We start from the raw sequence: 24,631 nt of genomic DNA on the forward strand, positions 1-24,631 counted from the left end.
ATATAAATCATCTATATGCAAAAACAAAAAGTAGAATATATATCATACATGTATCTAATAAAATATGTACTTATTTATAAAATATATATTTATTATGTATGTATAAAAAGAACAATTTTAATTTTTCATATTTTTTTCATAGCTTATAATCATATTAAGTACTTCTTTGTATTCATATTTAATTAAACGATATTTGAAAGGAATATTTTTTCATATTTAATAATATACAATTAATAATTATTTGCTTAATTATATTGTCATAAAATGTAGTTTTAATTATTACAATTTTGTATAATAAAATTAATATAATATAATTATTATAATAATTATACACATAAAATTATACTCACTTTTGCAGCGTACGTAGAATTTGTCATAAGAATAGTTAAACCAGTCATCATTATTTCTATCTTTCCCCAATAATATATATGATTTCGCTAATAATAATAATTCCTATTAAAAATATTAAATTACAAATTATATATAAATTATAATTATAATTATATATAAAATATATCAAATATTTATATTTGACACGATCAGGCCATAAACCAACATAATAAATAATAGATAAACTATTTTGTAAATGTTTATTAGAATTAATTTTTTGCAATTTAGTTTATTTTTTTTAAATGATTAGTCATTTTCCTAAATGCATCATCTAAATCGTGTAAATTCATACAACTTCGAAATTTATGTTTGAACTGAAAATATTATCTACGTTTCTATTAATTTCTTTTGCTAAAGGGATTCTAATATTTATATTATAAATATCGTAGAATTGTAACATTTAATTAGAAGATTCTCAAGATTATAGGACGATTTTATGATGGTCTATAATCATATTAAATACTTCTTTGTATTCATATTTAATTAAACGATATTTGAAAAGAACAGTTTCTCGTATTATAATCATTTATAATATGAAGTTATATTGTTGGAGTTATATTGTTATGGAGTTATATCAATATTTTATGGTACAATATTATTATATTTTTTTACTATTTAATCAAATTAAAATAAAATACATTTCATAATAAGATAAAATGAAATATTATAAATTTTTAGAAATTTAATTTGATTAAATATTATATATAGTTTTCATTTTTGGATTAAATTAATAAAAAAGTAATTTTTTCAATTTAGATTGAGTGTTGCAAATCAAGAATATGTTTGAAACTATTTGATTTGATTATATAGAGTAGATTTAATATATATTGTATATAAAAGAAAGTGCTATTATGAAGACGTGGCACGGTATACGATAAACGGAATTATCGTATATGATATACGAATGGTAGGGAGAATCTGTAACATATTATTAGTTATCATTTTCTTGTCAATTAAATATCTTTAAATTTATCAGGATATTTACAAGATACGTAATATGTATCAATACGATATAAATAAAGTATAATAATTTTAAATCTACTATTTGAGTTAATTAATTTTAATTTGATAATTCGTAAGTTGTTCATAATAAGTTGCTCCAGTTATTAAACGTAAAATTTAGTGAAATATTGATGATATCTTTATTGTTTATAATTATTTAATAATTGTGCAATTTTAATATTGATATAAGAAGAAATGACATCTGTTACAATACTAAGCAAAGATGTGCCTGATATAGAAGTGAGTATTTATCTTGTTTCTTTAAGATATATCCGTATATTTAAAACATATTTCAATTTAATTATAAATATATATTTTCTCTTAGAATCTTTTACATTTAAATCCAAAAATAAAATCATTTGCGAATGTTGTTCCATCAGCAGTTACCAAAGAGAATAAAAGAAAATGGAAAAGGAACATTAATGAAAATTGTAATGTAAGATATAATACAAAATTTTTAAAACAAAATACTGTATTTTTTAAATTATAAATAATATAAAATATTTTTATTATATTATATTATAAATCATATATATTATATTTATTATTTATACTTATACTTATAGAAATGTCCACCTTTGACAAAAAATTTCGATGACATTAAACACACAACATTAAGCGAACGTGGTGCATTAAAAGAAGCTGCACGTTGTTTAAAATGTGCAGATGCTCCTTGTCAAAAATCGTGTCCAACACAATTAGACATTAAATCTTTTATTACTTCTATTTCAAATAAAAATTATTACGGGGCAGCGAAAGCAATTTTATCTGATAATCCTCTTGGACTCACATGTGGTATGGTTTGTCCGACAAGTGACCTTTGCGTAGGAGGATGTAATTTGCACGCATCCGAAGAAGGACCTATCAATATCGGCGGTCTTCAACAATTTGCCACAGATGTAAAAAATTAATTCTTTGACTGTTTTTCGTTATATTAAATATGACTTAACATATGAAAATAATTTTTTTTTTTAGATCTTTAAACAAATGAACATATCTCAAACTAGAATTCCTGGACAAAATGTTTCACATGCAGATACTAAGATTGCCTTGCTTGGCTGTGGACCAGCTTCTTTGTCTTGTGCAACATTTCTTGCACGTTTAGGTTATAATAATGTAACAATTTTTGAGAAACAAAATTATATTGGTGGATTGAGCTCGTCAGAAATTCCACAATATCGGTTACCATATGATATTGTTAACTTTGAGATTGATCTTGTCAAAGATTTAGGAGTAAAGATTGAATTGGGTAAAGCATTATCTAAGGATAATTTAACAATACAGGTTGTTATATATAATGTTATAACTACAATTAATTAAAAATTCTAAATTAAATTAGTAATTACCAAATGTTAAAGATTATTTCATTTTAGGGTCTCCAAAATTCCGGATATAAAGCGATCTTTTTAGGAATCGGTCTTCCGGAAGCAAAAGTTATTTCAATTTTCTCAAATCTTACAGAAGAAATGGGTTTTTTTACATCAAAGAGTTTTTTACCAAAAGTAGCAAAAGGTAGTAAACCGGGAATGTGCGCATGTAAAAGAAATGAATTACCTTCTCTTCATGGTAAAGTTGTTGTCCTCGGAGCTGGAGATACAGCTTTCGATTGTGCTACTTCTGCTCTAAGATGTGGGGCAAAGAAAATTTATGTAGTTTTTAGAAAAGGATTTACTAATATTCGAGCTGTACCTGAAGAAGTAATTATCGCTATTATTTTAATTACCTTATTAGAAATATTCTTTCTTCTATTATTCTATATATAATATATTAATTATATAATATATAATTTGTTTTTTTTTTTTTTAGTTTGATTTAGCAAAAGAAGAAAAATGTGAGTTTATTCCTTTTCAATCACCGAAACAAGTAATTGTTCGAGACGGAAAAATAATTGCAATAGAATTTTATCGAACAGAGGAAAACGAAAATAATGAATGGATAGAAGATAAGGAACAAATTTGTAGATTAAAAGCTGATTTTGTAATATCTGCCTTCGGATCAGGATTGCAAGATCAAGACGGTAATAATTTTAATTATGTTAAGATTTTGTTTCTTCAAGGAAGATATTAAAAAAAATTGTATTTTTGTAAAAGTAATACAAGCTATGGTACCTATTAAAATGAATAAATGGAACTTACCGGAAGTAGATTCACAAACCATGAGCACTTCTATTCCCGGAATTTTTTGCGGTGGAGATCTTGCTGGAATTGCTCATACTACTGTTGAATCTGTAAATGATGGTAAAACTGCTGCATGGTATATTCATAAATTTATTCAGGTATATTTTTAAAAATTTAATAATTATTTATAAACAAAATATTTTAAACAATTTTTGTATTCTATATTTAATAGAATTCTTATAATCTGGAAGTACCTAAAATTCCTCAATTACCTAAATTTCATACCCCAATCGATGATGTTGATTTATCTGTTGAAATATGTGGTTTAAAATTTGAAAATCCTTTCGGTCTTGCTTCTGCACCACCGACCACTTCTAGTACTATGATTAGACGAGCTTTTGAGGCTGGATGGGGTTTTGTAGTTACAAAAACATTTTCTTTGGATAAGGTAATTTATTCCTTATTTAAAATTTCTTATTTAATATTTTAATAAAATAATGTTTTAGGATCTTGTTACAAATGTGTCTCCACGAATAATTAAAGGTACAACTTCTCGACATCATTACGGTCCAGAACAGGGCAGTTTTTTAAATATTGAATTGATATCTGAAAAATCGGAAGCTTATTGGTGCAATAGTATTATAGAATTAAAAAAAGATTTTCCGACTAAGGTTTAAAGATAACATATACAGTTATATGACTTTGCTAAAATTTTTAAATTATTTGTGTTTATGAATGTATTTGACGATAATGAAAATTAAAATTTATTTTTAGATTCTTATTGCTAGTATTATGTGTTCGTACAATAGAGCAGATTGGACAGAACTTTCTCAAAAAGCAGAAAGAGCTGGAGCTGATGCTTTAGAATTAAATTTATCTTGCCCTCATGGAATGGGAGAATCTGGAATGGGTTTGGCTTGCGGCCAGGTATATTTTTTATGATTATAAATATAATTTACTAATATTTCATTATCAATTTATCATAGACTTTTATATTAGGATCCTGTATTGGTGAGAAATATTTCAAGATGGATTCGGGAAGCTGTGAAGATACCATTCTTTGTGAAATTAACACCAAATATTACTGATATTGTTTCAATAGCTAAGGCAGCTTATGAAGGTATTCTTTTCATATTTTTCATATATATATATATAGATAATTAAAATATTTGTCAATAATAAATATTCAAAAAAAAAAATTTTTATAATAGGTCACGCTAATGGAGTATCTGCCATAAATACTGTTCAAAGTTTAATGGGATTGCACGCGGACGCAACTCCATGGCCAGCTGTTGGAATTAAAAAAGTTACAACATATGGGGGTATGTCAGGTAATGCAACCAGACCTCAAGCTTTAAGGGCTGTTTCTGCCATTTCTAAAGCTCTTCCTGGATTTCCTATACTTGGAATTGGTGGTATTGAATCAGCAGATGTTGCTCTTCAATTTTTACATTGTGGTGCATCAGTTTTACAGGTAAGCTAATCAATCATTTTAATTTCTTATAAATTTTTTTATACACAATATTATATTTCGGATGATTTTTAAACGATTAATAGGTTTGCAGTGCTGTACAAAATCAGGATTTTACTCTAATTGATGATTATATAACAGGTTTAAAAGCGTTATTATATTTGAAGAATTTAAAACAATTAAAAAATTGGGATGGACAAAGCCCACCAACATTTAAACATCAGAAAGGAAAACCTATTGTTTTACAACATGCTCTTGGCAAAGTAAGTGCAAACTTTTGTTAAAATTAATAATTTAATAACAAATGTTATACTTATTAAATGTTTTATGTTTCAGAATATACCATATTTTGGAGAATATCAAAAACTACGGGAAGCAAAAATAGCTGAAATTAAGGCTATCTCGAATCCGCTCGATAAACTCGTCAAGATTACTAGACCTAGTCCAGAACCTATTACAGCTATACCAAGAATAAAAGATGTTATTGGCAAAGCTTTAAATTATATTGGTACATATAAAGATTTGAATAACAAAGAACAAGTAATAGCATTGATAGATGATGTAAGTTTTAATCAGCTTTTATTTATTTTAATTTTTATTTATCTTTATTTATATAATATATATTATTATATATTATGTATTAAGAATAAATAATTTTATGTACTAGGATATGTGTATAAATTGTGGAAAATGTTACATAGCTTGTGCCGATTCTGGTTATCAAGCAATTAAATTTGACTCTGAAACTCACATTCCAACAGTAACAGACGATTGTACAGGTTGTACTCTTTGTCTTTCAGTATGTCCAATTATTGATTGTATTACGTAAGTTATTTATATGTTCACATATATATATATATATATATATATATATATATATTATTAATATATTAATATTATATATTTATTGAAAAACTTATAATTGTTTAATTTATTTTTCAGTATGGTACCTAAAAGGATACCTCACGTTATTAACAGAGGAGTATCATTAAATTGATAGATGAATAAGAATGTTTCAATTTTGAAGTAGAATAAAATTCTAATATCTATAATTTCATATTGGTTGCTTGCCTAAAAAAGTAAAAAGAAAATATTTAAATATCTTATATCAATAAGTACTATAATTATATCAGTAAGTTATAAATATTAATAATATCAGATCTAATCACCCAACTGAATAGTCGTATTATATATTGATAATAATATATAAAATATTAATAATAAAATATTTCATGATTTATATTATGTATTTCATTTTAATTTTAGCTTTTTTTATTCAATATTAGTTTCAATATTTAATATTAATATTTTTTTATTAATATCTAAATAATTAATAACAATTTATTTTTACATTCTATTGCTTATTTTATTAATGTTTAAAAAATCTGAATTATTAAATTATTATCAAATTATATAATATTAATTATTATATAATTATTAAATATTAAATATTAATTAAATATTAATTATTTAATTATTATCAAATTCTAATAAAATAAAATTATAATTATATTTTTCATCTATTAACATTTATCAATTAACATTTTTTATCAATTTTTAATATTTAAAATTTAATAATAGCGAATATCATATCAAAAATATTTTGCAATAAACAAATAAAATAATAATTGCAATAAATAAAATATATAATATATAAAAATATATAAAATAATGTTATTTGAATTTTTTGTTAATTTATCTCAGTTATTATTAATAAATCTGCTATAAAAAAACAATTATTTAAATATTTATTTTATATTATTNAAATTAGAATATTTTTTAATTTCAATTTATAAAAGAATTGCACAAAGACAGATATATGTACAAATTATAATATATGCATTTATGTTGTATCACTTAGTGATTCACTTGAGTTTAATCCATTTTCAGTAATACATTCATCTGTATCTGAAGTTTGTTGTTCTTGCAAGGCACGCCGTTTCTGAAGTCTCGTACAACGTGGACAATAGTGATTTTGTTTCGACCAACATGCACGATGATGAACTGCTGTACATTGATGACAACTAATAGAATTTGCATCCCATGGATATATAACTTCATCATTACCGCACAATTCACATAAATGACCTCTATAAATTAATATTTAAAATTTTAATTGTAAAACGATTTGAATAAAATATCCATTCGTCAAAATTTACCTTGCTTTACATAATTCACATTGCTCTGTGATATGAGTATGCATAGTATCATATGCAGCACGAATTTCTTCTAAAAGTATTCCATTATTCAAATCAATGAGATCTTTAATTGAATAATTTCCCGAATTTTCTATCATATGAGTACGTATTCCAATTTTCCATGGTAATCCTTGATTATTAGCTTCCGGGCACAAAACTAAATAACGTTTCATCATTTGCATTTCCTCCCGCATCCTCTATTTATTATTTACTTTGAATTATATAAAAATAATTAATTTATAAATACGAAGTTATAATTTATTTTACCTTTACTACAGATAGATCTGGAACTAAAGTAAACAATTTTGGATTTAAGTCTTCAAGTAATAAAACAGAACGTTCTTCTAAAAGTGTTAATAGTTGTGCAGCAACACGAGATACAGGTCGTGATTCCATATCCCAATTTCTAATTACTCTTGCAGGAATTACCATTGCAGTATTCCAATGACATCTTTGACAATAATACAATCCTGTATAGTCACAAAGTCGTGGCTCAATCCATGTTGATTCTACATTTATAAATAATATATTAAAAGAAATATTAATATATAAAATAAATTTTTGATTTGTAACCCACATTTTCGAAATTTCCTTTATATGTGTTACCTGTATTTTTAAATGGACTGCCAAAACAAGATAAGGATAATCCTTTTGAGAAAGCTTGTAATAAAAATATAATTTATCTACATTGTAACAATGTTAAATATTTTATTTTTATATCTTATATAGAGTGATAAATTATACTTCTTCAAAGAATTATTTTAATTTTTAATTTTAATCTTATCTGCATTAATCAATATTTATTAATGAATATACTTACTAAATGTAATTCGTGCTTTGCATTCAGCACATCTATATCCTTGATTTGATAAACCCTGTTCAGGACAAATATCTTTTGTATAAGTATAACCACCTGCTTCACTAGCAACTACATGAACACATACTCTACATATGTTATTTAAACATTTCCAATGGCAACAAAATTTGCAATCTGTGAAAATAAAATTAAATATAATAAAAATTCATATAAAAATAATTTATAATTTTAAAGAAAATCTTACCATTGCACATATACCATGATTGAAGCATAGTCCAAATAGCTCCACTGCAATGATCACAATATACAGGTCCAGAAGTTGTTATGTAATATTTTTGTGGTATTAAGTGATGTCCTAAAATTACTTGTGTTTCAAGCAAATTTGCTTCTGATGATTCTCTAAATTCTTGTACTCTTAAACGTAATTCAATTAAACGTCTAACAAGCCATTTTCGTTCATCTGAACATTCTGCACTTTCTAATACCATTTGTTTACATTTATCTATCATATCTTTAAGATATTCTTCAGAAGTAGCCTATAAAATATAATATAATCATAATCATAAAGAATAAAAAATTATTATAAAAATTCTTAAATTTATTTTATACCTTAGATAATGAAAGCACTGTTTCTACTGATTTTAAACTAAAAGGTATAACAGCTTTGCTATCTGAACTATCATCTGCTTCTCCTGTCATATAATCAGATGATGAAGAAGGTGTCGATGGCATTGTATCGGAACTGTCAGTTCTAATCCTTGAATCTTGATTACAATCATGTGTTCCATTTGCATTATTTTTTGTATCTATCATTTTTTATAGATATTGTAGTCAATTATATATTATATTTTCATTTACTTCTTCTGTTAATTCCTATGTTATTTCCTAAATTATGTTATTAAATTAAATGCTACATTAATTTATAATCGAATTTTTGAAATTCATTAATTTTTTTATTTCGATTCTCCTAAATATTTAAATTTTTTTAAATGAAAATAATATTTTCGTTTATCATAATTATTAATGGATAAAATTTTATAAGTACAAGAATTATAAATATTATAAAAAATATATTTTAAAAATCATAACTTATTAATTATAAACTATGTATTTAGTTTTTTTTACGTTATATTTGATATATTATTTAATATATTTATTCCATATAAATTTATAAACATCAAATAATTGATGTTTATAACTTTTTAAAAACACTTTTTAAAAAAACATTTAAAACATAATATAATTATAATTTAAAATTTAATCAAAGTATATTTAACTCACATTGATATAATATTATATATTATGTTTTGATTCATTATTATTTAGGTACATCAATTACAACAATTATTAGATAGATGTAAATTAGGTTTTTATGATAAATTTACTAATTATTCACGTCAATGACATCTGTCAATACAAACGTCAATACACAATAAGTTAAAATAAAAAATTTTAACTTACTAAATGTTTCTAATGGCTCTGATAGCCATTTTGTCTCGGTATCTGACAATTTTGCTATAGTACGCAATATTTACCAGATAAAGTGATAAATAATATTGTGAATTTCCATTTATATTAAAAAAAAAATTATTTATTAATAAAATAGATTTGCGTTTTTTAATGCAAAAATATGTAATTAATCCATTATATATGAATAATAGAAAAAAAAAAGAAAATGAAATATTATAACCTCAATATATATTTATTTAATTTTTTATAAGCCATTATAAGAAATTAAATCTTAAAAAAATATCAAAATTATATTATATTAAGAATAAATAAATAAAAATTTTTAATTTTATTTGTATATGTTTTATAAATATTACTACAATTTATTTAATAACAAGTTATAATAATCATGAATACAAAAAAGGGAATAACTTTTGGTAAAATTAATAAAGATTTAACTCGAGATATGACGAAAAATACAGAAACTGTAAGTTCTGGATTTGGTACATTTGGCAAAAAATCATTGGAGACTAATATAACAAAAATGAATGAAATTAAACCTGAAGATGAAGAAGAGTCTCAAAATTTGAAACAAGTTATGGGCATAACAGGTTTTGGTAAGAAGGCTAAATCTTTTGATGTAGAAGAAATGTTGGAAAATATTACAAAAACTATTAATAATAGCAAAGTAAGTAATGTAAATATAAAATCTATTGAAAAAGAATCTAAAACTACACTTGTAAAAGAAATATCTAAAGATATTAATATTATTAATAATGAAAGTACTAATGATAATGAGGAAGATGATGATTTTATTGGACCTCCAATACCTCCAGAACTTCAGAATTCAATTAATTTAGAGCAATCTATGAAAATAAAAGATCAAAATGACAATGAAAGTGATGAAGATGAAGAACAATCTGATGTAGAAGAAGAATTACAATTAAAAGATAAAATTCCATGCAGTCATGAAGTTACAATGACTCATGGAATGAAGGCAGTAACAGCTATTGCAGCAGATCCTTCTGGAGCAAGATTAGCTTCAGGTTCTATTGATTATGATGTTTGTTTTTGGGACTTTGCTGGCATGGATTCATCAATGAGAAGTTTTAGAACATTGCAACCTTGTGAGAACCATCCAATCAAATGTTTACAATACTCAATGACTGGTGATGTTATATTAGTTATATCAGGTTCTGCACAAGCGAAAGTTTTAGATAGAGATGGTTTTGAAAAATGTGAAACTGTGAAGGGTGATCAATATATAACAGATATGGCACGTACAAAAGGTCATACAGCAGGATTAAACAGTGGTTGTTGGCATCCATTCACAAAGGAGGAATATCTTACTTGTTCACAAGATAGTACTTGTAGAATATGGATTTTATATAGACCGCGTGCACATAAACATCTAATAAAATGTAGAGCACAAAATGGTGTTAAAACCATACCAACCACATGTGGTTATAGTAGAGAAGGTAATGTAGTTGCTTGTGGTTGTATAGATGGTTCTATACAAATGTGGGATCATAGAAAAAATTTTGTTAATCCATCACTGATTCAGAGAAATGCACATGCACAAGGTGCTGAGATATCAAGCTTAAGCTTCTCTTATCTTGGACAAATGCTTGCAACCAGAAGTTGTGATGATACTTTAAAGCTTTGGGATTTAAGAGCATTTAAAACACCTATTTTTGAAGCAAAAAATTTATATTCTAGATATGATACAACCGATTGTATGTTTAATCCAGATGATTCAATTCTTATTACAGGGGAATCTTTAAGTAAAAATCAAAATACTGGTAGAATTTTATTTTATGATACAAAAACTTTTGATCTAATTAATGGAATAAATGTAACAAATTCACATGTTATTAAAACATTATGGCATCCAAAACTAAATCAAATATTTGTTGGTTGTGGAAATGGAATAGTTAAGGTATATTACGATTCTAAGAAAAGTTTAAGAGGTGCAAAATTATGTATTATAAAAACGCATTTAAAACAAAAACATATCGAAGTAATGTCAACTCAACAAATTATTACACCACATGCACTTCCATTATTCAGACAAGACAGACCTAAATCAGTTCGTAAACAAATGGAAAAAGATCGTTTAGATCCCGTTAAATCGAGAAGACCGGATTTACCAATTACTTCTGGACAAGGTGGAAGAGTTGCTTCTTCTGGTGGAACACTTAGTTCTTATGTAATTCGGAATTTGGGACTTAGTAAAAGAATAGAAGACGATCAAGATCCACGAGAAGCCATATTAAAATATGCAAAAGTAGCAGAAGAAAATCCATACTGGATTGCGCCAGCATATAAAAAAACACAACCACAAACGATATTCCAAACGGATGAGCAGGATGGAGCATCAAGTGCAAAGAAGCAAAAAACTTAAAAAATATAAATATTTTGTAAAAATTTTTATATTATTCATCAATAATCTTTTTGTAAAAAAATTTTTCGTTTAAAAAAAAGTATATGAATATAATAAAAACCTCATATTCATGTTCTGATTAATATTTATAATTGATCGCAATTTAAAAAAATGTAATACTATGTAAATAAAAATATTTTATTTAATTTAATTGCAAAAAATTTATCATTATCATTATTATACAATAATTTATTATTTTAATATTTTAATATTTTATTATATTAATTAAATTATGTATTATTCTTTATTATATAGTATACATACATAATATACATACAATGTTCTCTATTATCGACAAAGTTGCAACTTATTCTTGTGGATATATTACAGGAATATTATTGTATTGTATTAATAAATAAAATAAATTATAACTATAAAATCAAATAATTTAATAAGCAAATTAAATTATATTTCCATTTTTAAAATATATATACTTAATATATAATGTGATATGTGTAATATATAATGTTTTAATGATAAACGATTCAAATTTATGTTTGTAATACAAATGTTATTGAAAATATCAAACAAAAAATAACGAATTGCACAGTATCATCGCTGCAAAATTATAAAAATGCATACACATCAAATTTAATGAATATTATTCTTATGTAAAACAATATGACTAATGTAAAATAGAAATTGCTTAAGTGCGCGAATTGACTCTAAGCATATATATACTATATCAGATATATATAAACATATAGTGGTAGGGACGTATCTATGCCTTACTTCCACATTTCGACTTTCAGTCAAAAGATAGACTTCGAACGATCAAGTAAGACTACGTCAATGAGAATAAAATTTACATTCTAAAAATATTTTGTACATATTCATATTTTTATCAGATTTTGATAATGTACAAAGTAAATTATTTAAAATAAATCAAAATTTAATACATATTTAATACACGTATTCACTATAAATTATGTGTATTGTTGTATTTGCATATAACATATTTTAAACATAAACACAAATTATATCACATATCACAGAACATATATTATAATATTTATAAATTTTTCTTTAATTTTTCTTTTTTTCTTTCGCATAAAGTTTCGCGCGCTTTTCGATTCAAAGAATTGAATTTAAATATTAGTGTGTCCCTAGATGGCAGAAGCGTATACGATTTTTAAATCAATTTATGTGATTTTAGCGCGAAATTACGATAAAAAAGTTATTCTTTGTCGCAGAGAAAAAATGTAGATATTGTTACTTTACGAAAGAGTAACGATGAGAGCGAAATACTTCATATGTGATGACGAGGAAATCGAGGACCTGAATCTAAATAAATCGATCAGTAAATAGATCTAGCATTCTTCCTACTGTTTTACGATTGGATAATGAGGGGAGCAGGGGACGAGAGGATGAGGGGAGAAGAGGCCGTGTATTTGTGGCGTTCAAGTCGGTAGCTACGATTGCCTTCTGGCAAACATTATCGTGACACCGTTTTGTGCGTGTTGAAGAGTTAGTGGAGTTCGTCGATCGGTGCTACCACGGTATCGACCGGTTCGGTTGATGACCGCGCGCTTCTGATCCATGAATTCAGTGATATAATTTTTCTCGGTGTGCAATTTCCTGTGCATCGTGATATAACAATTCTGTGATTATTCTTCGCGCAACATACTGGCAAGTAACTCACGAATCATTGAGTAAATTCTCGCATCGACTAGACTATATTCGTTTCGCTATGCGATCACTTCCGCGTACATGGTACGAATTCCTTTCGGTTGTTATTGCGTTCCGAAGTTTTTAGTTTTACTTATTTTTTCAATCGTCAAAAAGCAAACATTTAATTTGAATTACTATGGATGTCCAAAAATCAATATAAAATATATAAAGAATATTATAAATGTTAAGAATATCGAATATCTTTTGTTTTGTGTCTTTTTAAAATCAGCATTATGTAACGAGAGTAAAATTTAGAAAAACTTATATGTGTTATATTTTGTCGTGTTCATATAAATGATTCTTTTCTTTGATTAATAATTTTAAAAAGAAATATATTAGAACTGATAAATTTAAGTAATTTTTTTTTTTTTAATTCACAAATAATGATTGAAGAAAATTGATGATTGAATTTTTTTATCGAGATTTTTTAAAACTCGAATGCAAATATAGGTTTACATTCAATCGTGAAATAATTTCACAAAATTCAAATTCAAATAAAATTTTCATTTTTTTTCTCGTTTTATTATATATTTTTATTTGTTTTATTTTATTATATAATTGTTTCATTAGAAATCACTTTCGGAATTAATTTCATCGAAGTTAATGAAGGAAGTATCACTTTTACAAGCTGTTCCAGTCTAAAATGACTACAGACACGTGAATTTCAGATGTAGAACAGTATGGCTATCAGCATAAAATTCACAAAATTCGATAACACACCATGGGGATTTCGATTGGCGGGTGGAAGCGATTTTCCACAACCATTGACTGTCATCAGAGTATGTACATTACATTATTATTATTTCATGTTTTTTATTATTTAAATATATTACTATAATAATACTATAATAATACTATAATAATGTACAGACACAGATTATTTAAAAATGCAGTTTAGATTATTATTTACAAATTATTAAGAAATATATTATATAGAGTATACATGTATATGTGAAATTATGAGATTACATAGTAACCATTTAGCGCGAAAAGTATAAAGGATTGCATATCTACAGGCTAGTACTTTCAAATATGTCGATATGATTAATCATAGCAATTTCTGTATTACCGATTTATTAAAATGGTGAATGATCTACTTAAATATAAACGAATTATATAGAATAGATTGGAATTGAAATTAAATATTAAATTATAAATAATTATTTGATTAAATCTCTAGTATGCTAGTATGCTTCATAACATATTGCATATTTGCTAGAAAAATCGTACAATTTAAAAATTATAATTTTAGAGGAAACGACTTTGAATGATTTGACTTATAAGAATATAAAATATATAAGGATATCGTATTATTAAAATACTAAGTTGCATATTCATCAAGTTTGAAACTGTTATTTACAGGATTCTGTTAATAAAAAATATAAATAATTATAATTTTTTCCGTAGCAATAATTCAATATTAAAGTATTAAATTTTGAATTACATCACTTGTCTAGCAAGCGTGCGATATATTTTGAAAGTTTATCGTGTTATAGATATATTGTAAGTAATAAAGTTGAGAATATAACATTTATATTTTTTTACATTAAAGATTGAAACACGTTGTAATTTTGAAAGAGAAATGATGAAAATATTTAATTGATATCCTATACCTCGTATATGTGATCACGTACCAAGAACAATGTATAGACAAGGAGAGAAATAATAAGAGAAGGACAGAAATAAAGTAAAAATAATTGAAATCGATCTTTAGAGTGTCATAAATGAAACATATAAAAAAAGGATAGGAAATAGTGAAAGAAAGATAGAGATACTGTAAGAATTAATTATCAACGCCTCTTTTAATTATTAAAGATACCTCTAAATGGCAGGATAAAATAGAGTAAGAATTGAGAACTAACGCCATCTTTTGAATTGTGAAAAGGACGTGTTTTCAAAAATACTCAAGAGATGGCGCTGAATCTTAATTCTAACTCTAACTTACCTTTGAACGTGCTTTTGAAGAAGTATTTATAATATTCAAGAGATGGCGTTGTTAGTCAATTCTTACCATATCTCTATCCTTTTTTTCTCTATTTGTTATCCTTTCTTTATGAGTTTCATTTGCGGCACTCTGGAGATGGCGCTGATTTCAATATTTTTACGCTCTCTCTATCCCTTTCCTATTATTCGCTTTCTTTGTCTACATTTGTTTCATCCACGATATCATCGAGATGGCGCTGATATTCTCATTTTTAATTTTTAATCTTTGTACCTTCTTCTACTATTTGCTCTCTTTGTTTATACTTGCTGTATAAAATTTATAAGAGATCCGCTCCAATATTCGATCGACCGATTGACTTTATTATCTCTTACTCCCGAGATCAAAAGATTTATGAATACGATCCAACACAATACGTGCGAATATTTATGGTAGTATGTATAAAAAATAAAAAAGTTATTTTTCCAAACATTCTTGATTTATTCGTCGATTATGAAATTCTTATTCCATAATTTCAAGAAACATGATCAAAGTCCCGTTAAACCGTTTAAACCTATCTCCTTCCCCTCCAGCCCCTCCCTCGCCTATCTCGTCGTCCATAGTTTTAATTACAATACGTAAGTTTCATCGAGTAAAAATGAAAATTGAAACGTGAAAAAACATTTCTTAGGTCACAGAGGGAAGTTTGGCGGAATGTATGGGTTTAAAAGTCGGCGACGTGGTGGTAAGATTAAACGATCAACCCATTAGCTCTTTAACCCACGGACAGGCGCACGAAGAATTAATGCGAGCAGGAAATAATTTTGTTCTTGGTGTGCTGAGGTAAGCTTGGTGCGCTACCTGAATCATTAATCAATTAATAATATAAAAATCCAACATCACCTTTAAAAATAAATACTCGCGTTACTCGTACATACATCCTTATCTTATCGGAAGTAGATCCGCAACCCAGCCATTGAAAACAATTCGATATCAATGTCAACGACACTGCGCGCCGCTGCATCGTTGCACCGAATTGACCCGCTTCGAGGTCGAGCTTAACTTGAACTACTTTTTTCACCGCGACGAATTTTATTTCGAATACCCTTGACAAACCTTCGACTCTATCGACCAACGATTTTCTTCCACACCACACTTGCATATTATATCATATTTCCCATTCAATAGCAATAATCAATCGGATGAAACGACGTGCGATATATTCGACTCGAGATTAAAAAAAAAAAAAAAAAGAAAGAAAAAAAAAAAATTGGAAGAATCGCTTGCAAACATCATGGAAAACGTCTTCTCATATACTTATACGATATATAAATATTATAACACGAAACGAGAGAGGCAAGAATATCCCGGCGAACGTGTGGTAACATATTGCAACACTTATAAATAGGTGACCCAGAATCAGATCTGTTTATCATTGGTCGGCGATTTTATTGCTGGCATTTTACATCGCACACATTTGTTCCACAATCCCTCTCATTACCCTTTCGCGTGTGAACCGGCTTGCAAGTAAGCTTCGAAAAGTAGTTAACTTCATTCCAACCTCCGTTCCAATTCCGTTCACTTGGGCTAGCTCGCTACTACTCGCTCGTGCTACGAACTCGAGTGCATATACGAATACGCGTGACAGATCGTTCGATCGTTCGATCGATCGATCGATCGAAAGGAAAGAAAAGAAAAGGAAAAAAAAAAAAAAAATTCCAATTCGAAATTAATCAACCAACCACTTCTCTGTTGGCACAGACAAGAAGATTTCGTCAAGGCTGCCGAGGCGCTGTCCGAGGAGAACATCGTCCCTTATAAGATCCCTGTACGTATCTCACGTTAAAATATTGCATGTGTGAATTTCATTATATATATATATATATATATATATATATATATGTATGTATGTATGTATGTATGTATGTATGTATGTATGTATGTATGTATGTATGTATGTATGTATGTATGTATGTATGTATTATTGACGATTTTTGATCGTTCGATCGGTGGAAAATTTGTTCGTTATCAGCTCGCAGATTTGCCACCAGTTTTCCCGGAGCAAATCTTGAAGGAGGAGACCGTGATCGAACGTCACGAGTATGAGATAAAGACGTGCGAGGAGGAAGAGGGATCGAAGCAAGAGGTGGAACCCCTCCCGGACAAGCCGAAAGACGCCAACAGCGAGATCGTGCCGAATCAAAATCTCACGGACGACGAGATCGCGCAATTGATCCTCGAGGAAGAGGAACTTTTGGACGATAAAGGCGTTTTGGGGTATAAAATTCATCCCCCCCTCCCTTCCAACTCTTCCTGAAAAAAACCACGATAACAATAAATACAATAAATTCGCAAGAAATTTTTAAAAAAGGGAAGGAGAAAGATTTCCCGCCCATCTCTGAATTCCAGGGTGAACTTTAAGAAACTGAGGCCACGCGTCACGGTTCTGAAGCAATCGAAGGTCATAGAAGAGCTTCAGAACATAGCCACAGCCGAGCCACCGTTGGTCGAACAGTTGAGACGTACCTCGGTGTTCCTTCAGAAACCGCAGCGGCCGATACCGACACCCCGCAAGAAGCAGGAGGAGGGGGAGCAAGAGAAAGAGGCGGAGTCGTACAAAGTTGTGATAAAGAAGCAGAAAAGGAGAAGCGTGACCGACCGGCTGCTAGAGAGGGGCTTGCTGAGACCGGAGGGCGCAAGCACCCCGGAGCCCTTCACTCCCGAGGTAAACACGGAAAATAAGACGGAGGGGGTCGGAAAAAAAGTCGAGGAGAAGGAGGAGGAGGAGGAGGAGGAGGAGGAGGAGGAGGAGGATTCCTCGATCCTCGAGAGCCGCCACGATCATTCTTCCCTGTTCGAGGGTGAGACTCGTCGTGCGAACGATATGGAAACGGGCGGAGTCGCAACGTCGCGTTGGCCGACGAGGGGCTACCGTGAGAGGGTAGCTTCGACGCGTGGCGAGGGGAGGAGGCGGAAAGAGTGGAGGAGAGGTTCTCGCACGAGTGTTCACTTTCCAAGATGTTTGTCGTTCGCCAAGTGGAGTAACGTTCGAGTAAAGGGGGGTGAAAGTTGGTCGGGGGGTGGACGAGGTATCGAGGTATGGAGGGATCGGAGCACGGACGGGATTCAACGAGTCGCGACGAGTCGCTGTAGCGTGGAGAAATGTTCGAAATCGAGGAGGATCAAAGGTCGTTACCTCGAGACGTACTTGAAGCGAGAGGATGATTGGACGAGGCGAATGGTCGACGGATGGATGTTCGCGAGGAGGAGGTCTGAAGCGAGGGGCTGCTTCCTTACTAAATCTCGCGATAACGCATTGTCGAGGGAAGAAATCTCGTCGAGGAAAACTGATCGGGAGAAGGAGATTCTCGTTCGTTGTACAGAATTCGTGGTGGCTCGCCCCTATTCGTCTTCCGATCGACGATATTTCGACGAAAGATCGCGTGAACGTATTCCGTACTTCAAGGGTCGTTACGTTGAACGTATGTTTCGGCGCGATGCTGTTCCTTGGTTGAACCGTATCCGCGACACGGCGTTGTCCCTGAAGCGGAATCTTCGTAGCGGGGAGATTCGAGGAAGAAACTCGTCGACGATCGAAGAAAGGAAAGGGGTTTGGTATGTTGGGGCGGAAAACGCGTTGTTCGATCGTTCCTCCACTCGTCCAACCTCGAGAAACAAACTTATCTCTCGAGCTCGTTACGTCGAACGTATCGTGAAAAAGCAGTTCGAGTCGATCGCGAGCCACCTTCGATCGTGCCAACTTCTCCAACGCGTATCCGCTGATTCTTCCGCTGTTATTCCAGTCTTCTCATCCTTGAACTCGCGCCAAACCAACGACACGTCTCTTTCGTCCGCGAGGGAAGGCGGTGCCCTTTCCAATCTCGTCCGTTCGTCCAAAGATTATATCTCGGCCGAGATTTTTCATCGTGGAAGCAGACGATCGTCGAGATCGAGATCGAGATCCGGAGCCTCGAACCGCGTCTCTTCTCTCAATCTCTTGGACGGTTTTCGAACGACGTTCCTTCGAATCGATCGATCGTTTCCTGACGAACATTTGGGGGAAGGGAGGGAGACGATCGCGAACGACAAGAAGGAAATCGTTGAGGACAAGGATCGTGACGGACGTAGGCTATCCTTTGTCCCAACCATCCTCTACGAAAGCTTGACAAATTGCATAGGGGTGGATTTCACGAGATTAGTGGCGTACGCGTTCGTACCTTGTACCTCCGTCATATTGCTATATATGTACAAGTAATATCATATATACGAAACATCTAAATAATAATTCATCGCATCGAGACACCGGTATCATTAATGATTACGATTATGTTTAGATTTAAAACGACACCACTTGTTCTAGGACATCCCTAACAGACGCTAGATCATCACGTGGATCATCTGTAAACGTATATGAGAGAAAAAAAAAAAAGAAACGAAAAAGTGTTGGTCGCTCGTTAAAAGTGTGTGTTGTATCTTCTGTCCAATGTAACCGTAACCCGTTTCTCGTGACTAGAGGCTAGCAGCAATTGTACTTGTCTGTTAAGGAACGTGCCAAAAAAACAAAACGAACCATCGTTTCTTTTTTCTTGTCCATCGACTAAAAAATTTATTAATCAAATCTGTAACACATTTTTATCATCTTTTTTTCTCGATGATTCGTTTCAATATATATATATATATTATAAAAAATTGCACGGTCCTGCAAGTATACTTACTACCTACTATACTATAACGTAGTACACGTAGTATACTTAAATAAAAAAAAAAAAAAAAGAAAAAAAAAAGAAACGATCGCACGTCGATTTATTGGTATCTAGTCTAATGTAGAGTACATACATATACATATAAATACGATTGAAGAAAAAAAAAAAAAAAATCTCGCGTTATCGCGCACGCAGGCAGACAGATCGATGCATGTCATCACATCAACATCAACGTAGTACGTATATAATCACCTCATTGTCAATGTACCCACACGATGGATTGTCGAGAGGAAATAATTACATTTGTTCAGAAATAAAAAAAATGCGCATATCTTGGTTGCACCCGAATTCTAAAATATTCTCGATAACCCCGTCGAAGAAACGAAGAAACGTCGAAACGTAGCAATTGGGACGCTCGCGTTTCGCTCGATTTGGATTTCACCCGAAAAGAAACAAAAAAAAAAAAAAAATATCCCTTTACGAGTCCAGATGATTCGTTGAAATAGTAATAAACAAAAGTTAACTTACTTAACCGATAAAACAGAAGTGGCACAAACAGAAAGGGCGTTTCGTGCCCTTTTCACCGATCGATGAAGACGTATGCATCTCGATCCCCGGACTTATATAAAACTGCACGACATAATAATAATAATAATAATAATAATAATAATAATAATAATAATAATAATAATAATAATAACTTGCACCATTCCACCAAGCATTCAATCAACCCCGACGCAACGAATAACAGGCTGTTGTCTGAATTCAGGCGACACCGTCGGCCACTCCTGAGCCGGGCTACAGATCGGATCGGGAACCTGAATCGCGACCAGAATCGAAGGCCGAATCGAAGCGTTCGGAGGAGGAGGGCGAGGCCGAGCGCGGGCAAGCGGTGGAGGAGACGTGCGACGACGCCGAGGAGAAGGTTGAGGAGGAGGTTCGCGAGGAAGGGGCCAAGGGGGGGGAGGAGGAGAGGACGACGGAACGCGAGAGCGTTTTGAACGAGATCGAGAAGGAGATGGCGGACGTCGCCGCGAAGGTCGATAAGGAGAGGATCAAGGAGTTGGTCACGACGGAGATCAATCTGGAGAAGCAACTGGAGAACGTTCAACGCCAGTTGTTGTCGTTGAAACAACTTCCGAGCGAGATCGAGAATCACCTGAGAATCGTGTCCGAGCAACTGCAGAAGATCATGGAGTTGAGCGGTGTCCAAAACGGCGCCGCCGTTAACGCTAACGGCAAGGAGGAGGAGGAGGAGGAGGAGCGGCGAGGAGGAGGAGGAGGAGGTACGGTGAAACGATTATTATATTATTTTCGAACAGGTCTGAATCGATATCGCTCGTCCCCGGCATATTTTCAAATTTTACGCGTTCCAACACGGACGGATGACGCTGTTGAAGCGTTGCCAACCGCGTTGTGTCAACCGAGTGCGTATCTATGCGTGGACGTCGTTCCCATTACGAAACATCTCCATTCGATCGGCTAGCTTCTCCTTCCCTTTCCAAATTCTTCTCCAATTTCCGCCGTTTCCGTATCCGTTCCGCGTAGATCATCGCGCTCGTTTTCCAGAGCCGGAAGAGCGGGCGAAAGACTCGGAGGAGGGGAAAGAGTCGGAGGAAGAACGCGCGGAGGAGGCGGAGGAAACGGAGGAACAGGACGTGACGGAGTACACGGAGGATATCTCGTACTCTGCCTATTCGGACGAGCATCTGAGGATCGTCCAGCCTAGCGAGGATGAGGGGGAGGAAGAGACCGAGACGCAGGAGCTGGAAGGGACGCTATCGGTGAAGAGCGAGGAGGGAAGCAGGGTGAAGAAATTCGTCGTCTCGTACGAGACCAAGGTTCTGAAATCGCCTAGTCCGGCACCGTCTCACGGTAAATATCAATCGTTGGTCGGATTTTTTTTTTTTTTTTTTTTCTTCTTTGATACGAGTCGATGATTAAGAAAGAAAAAAAAAAGCGATAAAAGTTAAGGAAAGATAACAGAAACGAAGCGATATGTGTATTGTAGGCAGTTTCGAACCAGATCCAAATCTATCGGCAAAAGATCAAGTTATTCAGGAGTTGCAGGTATTCTGAGAGAGAATGTAACGGAATGTAAATTGAATGTGAAGTAATTTTTGTTGTTCCCGTTCTGTGTCTTCTAGCATCCTAGAGAGTCCTAGTACGCATTATCTTAATCGCATCGATGTATTTTTGAGAATTCTATCGTAATCACCGAAATCATTACCGAGATTCCCCTTCTTTCTTTTAAATGTTCTTTTTAAAAATAATTCTTTTAAAAATACTTTTAAAGAATTTTGGTAAAACTTGCACTTCGAAACACACATAATTTGTTGTACACCCCCGTTCTACCTCCTCCCCCCCCCTTAAAAAAGAAAACTTCACGAAGATGAAGTTATATTCGTGTCACGTTCGTTCCTTAAAATGCCTGAGCGACAATTATACATATATATATATAAGCATACATTCCTTCGTAAATGACGAAACGTATTTTCTGGGTTCGTAAACGAAAACGTTCAATCCAAATAGTAGGAGTGACCCGTTTCCCTCTACTACTCTTTTCAGGAGAGAGTGAAGCAACGAGGGAGGAAACGTTCGCAAGATCTCTGGCCCCAGGCTAAGCAAGTCGAACTTACGCTTGGCCGCAGATGGAGGTGTCCGAATGATTTCTTCAATGACGAAATGATTGCCGAGGTTTTATCTTCCCAGGCGGAAGTGATTCGAGGCAGAGCCTTGGGGTGAGATAGAATTATTATTATTATTATTATTCTTTTTTTCATCGTTCGATGAATCTCTAACGACGTACGATATTCATCTTCGCTGTTGCGTTATCTATGTTTGAAATTAATTCTTATCCGAATTTATTCAATCTTTTCTCTTTTTCTTTTTGCTTACGAACGCAGAGTAAACTTTAAGAAATACGAAAAGACGAATCTACCGAACTTTGATCACTTAATGAACTCGAGCGTCTATAAAATGATTCATAAAATGGAGAAAGAGCCGAAGAGAGGAATTCCAGCTAGGCCTGCCAAAGTGAACGCCGCGGAGGATATAATCGAGAGGGTTGTGAGTATATTCGATATATATAGGATCCGAAGAATTTTCTTTTCCTTTTTTTTTTTTTTTTAAGTTCTTACGAAAACTCGAAGCGTTTTGAAACCGTTCCTTCATTTCTTTCGTTTCAGAAATCTCCAGCGTTCAGTATCGCGGACGACAGAAGTACTCGGAGCGTCAGTCACTGAACATTGCGAGGAAAGGATAGAATTCTTTTTTACGGGATGACGGATGATAAAGAATCGACTCGTCGACGATAAATGAGAAAAATTGAAAAAAAAAGAAGAAACAAACAAACAATGAGAATACGTGCGCTATGCCAGAATGTATAAAACCACAAAACTAATCAACTAGAATCACGTGTGCGTGTCGTGTCTATACGTGTGTCTTCGAACACGAGAAAGCAATGTCAAGAAACGTTATACGAATTAAGCGTTAAATAAAAGGATTGATTTTTTTTTTTTCTTTTTCGTAAAACTCAACAATTCATCCATCCTACTCTACTCACGTCGAAATTAGAAAAATTACGCCTGATACGATTTTTTTCTTTCTCCGACAAATCGAATGGTCGGACGACGATAACGACGAGACTTATCGGAATCGAGGCTAAAGGCATCGAGGGATTTCGTCGATCGTTTCGTCGACTTCGTTTCGACTTCGTCGTCGACGCGCGCAAGATCCCTTTCGATAACCGAGGACGAGGGCGAGCGGATGAGTCGCATACTTTCACCTTTCCGGAGTTTCCTGGGACTCTGTTCCCCCGAGCCACGTCCCGCATGCGTACGCCCAGAGTCTGAGTCACTTCTGCCGTGGCCGACGAGCGTTCTCTCTCCTCCCTCTTTCTCTTTCCTACTCCTCGGTAGTCGTCTCATGCTTAGGGACCGAGAACGTGACGTCGGTCCTGAGCAATTTATGTAAAGCATTCTAGGCATGATTCACGAACTAGTTCGCGCCCTCGTGACCGCCACCGGCGCAGAAAATGCAGCCGCTCTCGACGGAACGAAAATCTAGGCTCATCCGGTCCAATCCATTTCACATTTCAGCGCTGGCCGTTCCATCGCGATTACTGGTAACTGACGATCCCTCACCTCCTTACGCACAACCTTGCGCGAATTTCTTCGCATTTTATGAATCGTTTTAGGTTTTGGATTTGGCGATCGATTTTCGAAGAGAGTGAAAAGTACATCGGTGATCATCGGCGTTGAGCGAATTAGTTAAATCAAATTTTCGTGATAAGGGGAGGAGGAAATATCGTAATCTTAACAATGGATGGATGAAATTCATCGAGTGGTTTGTTGACAACAATTTTCAAAATCGTTTTCAAAAAAGTCGGCGATATCGCGCGCGGGAAGAAGGAGACGGAGAGCGGTTAATCGATCGGGGAGTGGTTCG

General features: G+C 32.0%; 4 protein-coding genes across 14 annotated transcripts; 3 read left to right on the plus strand and 1 right to left on the minus strand.

The window, feature by feature from the left end:
• The first annotated feature begins 850 nt into the window (after window positions 1–850).
• LOC122711986 (dihydropyrimidine dehydrogenase [NADP(+)]) lies at window positions 851–7,136 on the plus strand. Of its 4 annotated transcripts, none has more exons than XM_043931235.1 (18): window positions 851–977; window positions 1,147–1,632; window positions 1,718–1,828; window positions 1,959–2,291; window positions 2,368–2,676; window positions 2,766–3,089; window positions 3,199–3,409; window positions 3,483–3,667; window positions 3,742–3,957; window positions 4,016–4,180; window positions 4,284–4,436; window positions 4,509–4,629; window positions 4,721–4,983; window positions 5,067–5,243; window positions 5,317–5,541; window positions 5,648–5,805; window positions 5,923–6,112; window positions 6,912–7,136. In XM_043931235.1, the coding sequence occupies exons 2-17, from the start codon at window positions 1,588–1,590 to the stop codon at window positions 5,975–5,977; spliced, it is 3,051 nt and encodes a 1,016-aa protein (XP_043787170.1). In that variant the 5' UTR covers window positions 851–977; window positions 1,147–1,587; the 3' UTR covers window positions 5,978–6,112; window positions 6,912–7,136. The 4 variants fall into 4 exon arrangements, with proteins under 4 accessions (XP_043787170.1, XP_043787171.1, XP_043787172.1 ...); XM_043931236.1 differs by having other exon boundaries at window positions 5,923–6,059; XM_043931237.1 differs by having other exon boundaries at window positions 5,923–6,059; window positions 6,871–7,007.
• On the minus strand, window positions 6,751–9,450 carry LOC122712004 (differentially expressed in FDCP 8 homolog). 5 transcript variants are annotated; one of them, XM_043931275.1, is made up of 9 exons: window positions 9,277–9,450; window positions 8,605–8,880; window positions 8,240–8,531; window positions 8,123–8,169; window positions 7,999–8,053; window positions 7,785–7,838; window positions 7,446–7,687; window positions 7,140–7,375; window positions 6,751–7,070 (listed from the first exon to the last, which is right to left on the minus strand). In XM_043931275.1, the coding sequence occupies exons 2-9, from the start codon at window positions 8,806–8,808 to the stop codon at window positions 6,824–6,826; spliced, it is 1,377 nt and encodes a 458-aa protein (XP_043787210.1). In that variant the 5' UTR covers window positions 8,809–8,880; window positions 9,277–9,450; the 3' UTR covers window positions 6,751–6,823. The 5 variants fall into 5 exon arrangements, with proteins under 5 accessions (XP_043787210.1, XP_043787211.1, XP_043787212.1 ...); XM_043931276.1 differs by having other exon boundaries at window positions 7,999–8,169; window positions 8,605–8,801; XM_043931277.1 differs by lacking the exon at window positions 7,785–7,838.
• Window positions 9,451–9,737: 287 nt separating this feature from the next.
• Window positions 9,738–11,959, plus strand: LOC122711994 (gastrulation defective protein 1 homolog). The gene has a single exon (XM_043931252.1). The coding sequence runs from the start codon at window positions 9,854–9,856 to the stop codon at window positions 11,846–11,848; it is 1,995 nt and encodes a 664-aa protein (XP_043787187.1). The 5' UTR covers window positions 9,738–9,853; the 3' UTR covers window positions 11,849–11,959.
• Window positions 11,960–13,083: 1,124 nt separating this feature from the next.
• On the plus strand, window positions 13,084–23,702 carry LOC122711992 (neurofilament medium polypeptide-like). 4 transcript variants are annotated; one of them, XM_043931247.1, is made up of 12 exons: window positions 13,104–13,600; window positions 14,227–14,337; window positions 16,171–16,322; window positions 17,241–17,307; window positions 17,512–17,756; window positions 17,889–18,204; window positions 20,952–21,468; window positions 21,752–22,057; window positions 22,194–22,252; window positions 22,751–22,923; window positions 23,089–23,251; window positions 23,371–23,702. In XM_043931247.1, the coding sequence occupies exons 2-12, from the start codon at window positions 14,239–14,241 to the stop codon at window positions 23,425–23,427; spliced, it is 2,154 nt and encodes a 717-aa protein (XP_043787182.1). In that variant the 5' UTR covers window positions 13,104–13,600; window positions 14,227–14,238; the 3' UTR covers window positions 23,428–23,702. The 4 variants fall into 4 exon arrangements, 3 of the variants coding, with proteins under 3 accessions (XP_043787182.1, XP_043787181.1, XP_043787184.1); XM_043931246.1 differs by having other exon boundaries at window positions 13,105–13,516; XR_006346232.1 differs by lacking the exons at window positions 22,194–22,252; window positions 23,371–23,702 and having other exon boundaries at window positions 13,084–13,516; window positions 23,089–23,230.
• The last annotated feature ends 929 nt before the right edge of the window (window positions 23,703–24,631 follow it).

Source organism: Apis laboriosa, unplaced genomic scaffold (assembly GCF_014066325.1).
Source record: "Apis laboriosa isolate Shangri-la unplaced genomic scaffold, ASM1406632v1 scaffold18_cov149, whole genome shotgun sequence".
Classification (NCBI taxonomy): Eukaryota; Metazoa; Arthropoda; class Insecta; order Hymenoptera; family Apidae; genus Apis; species Apis laboriosa.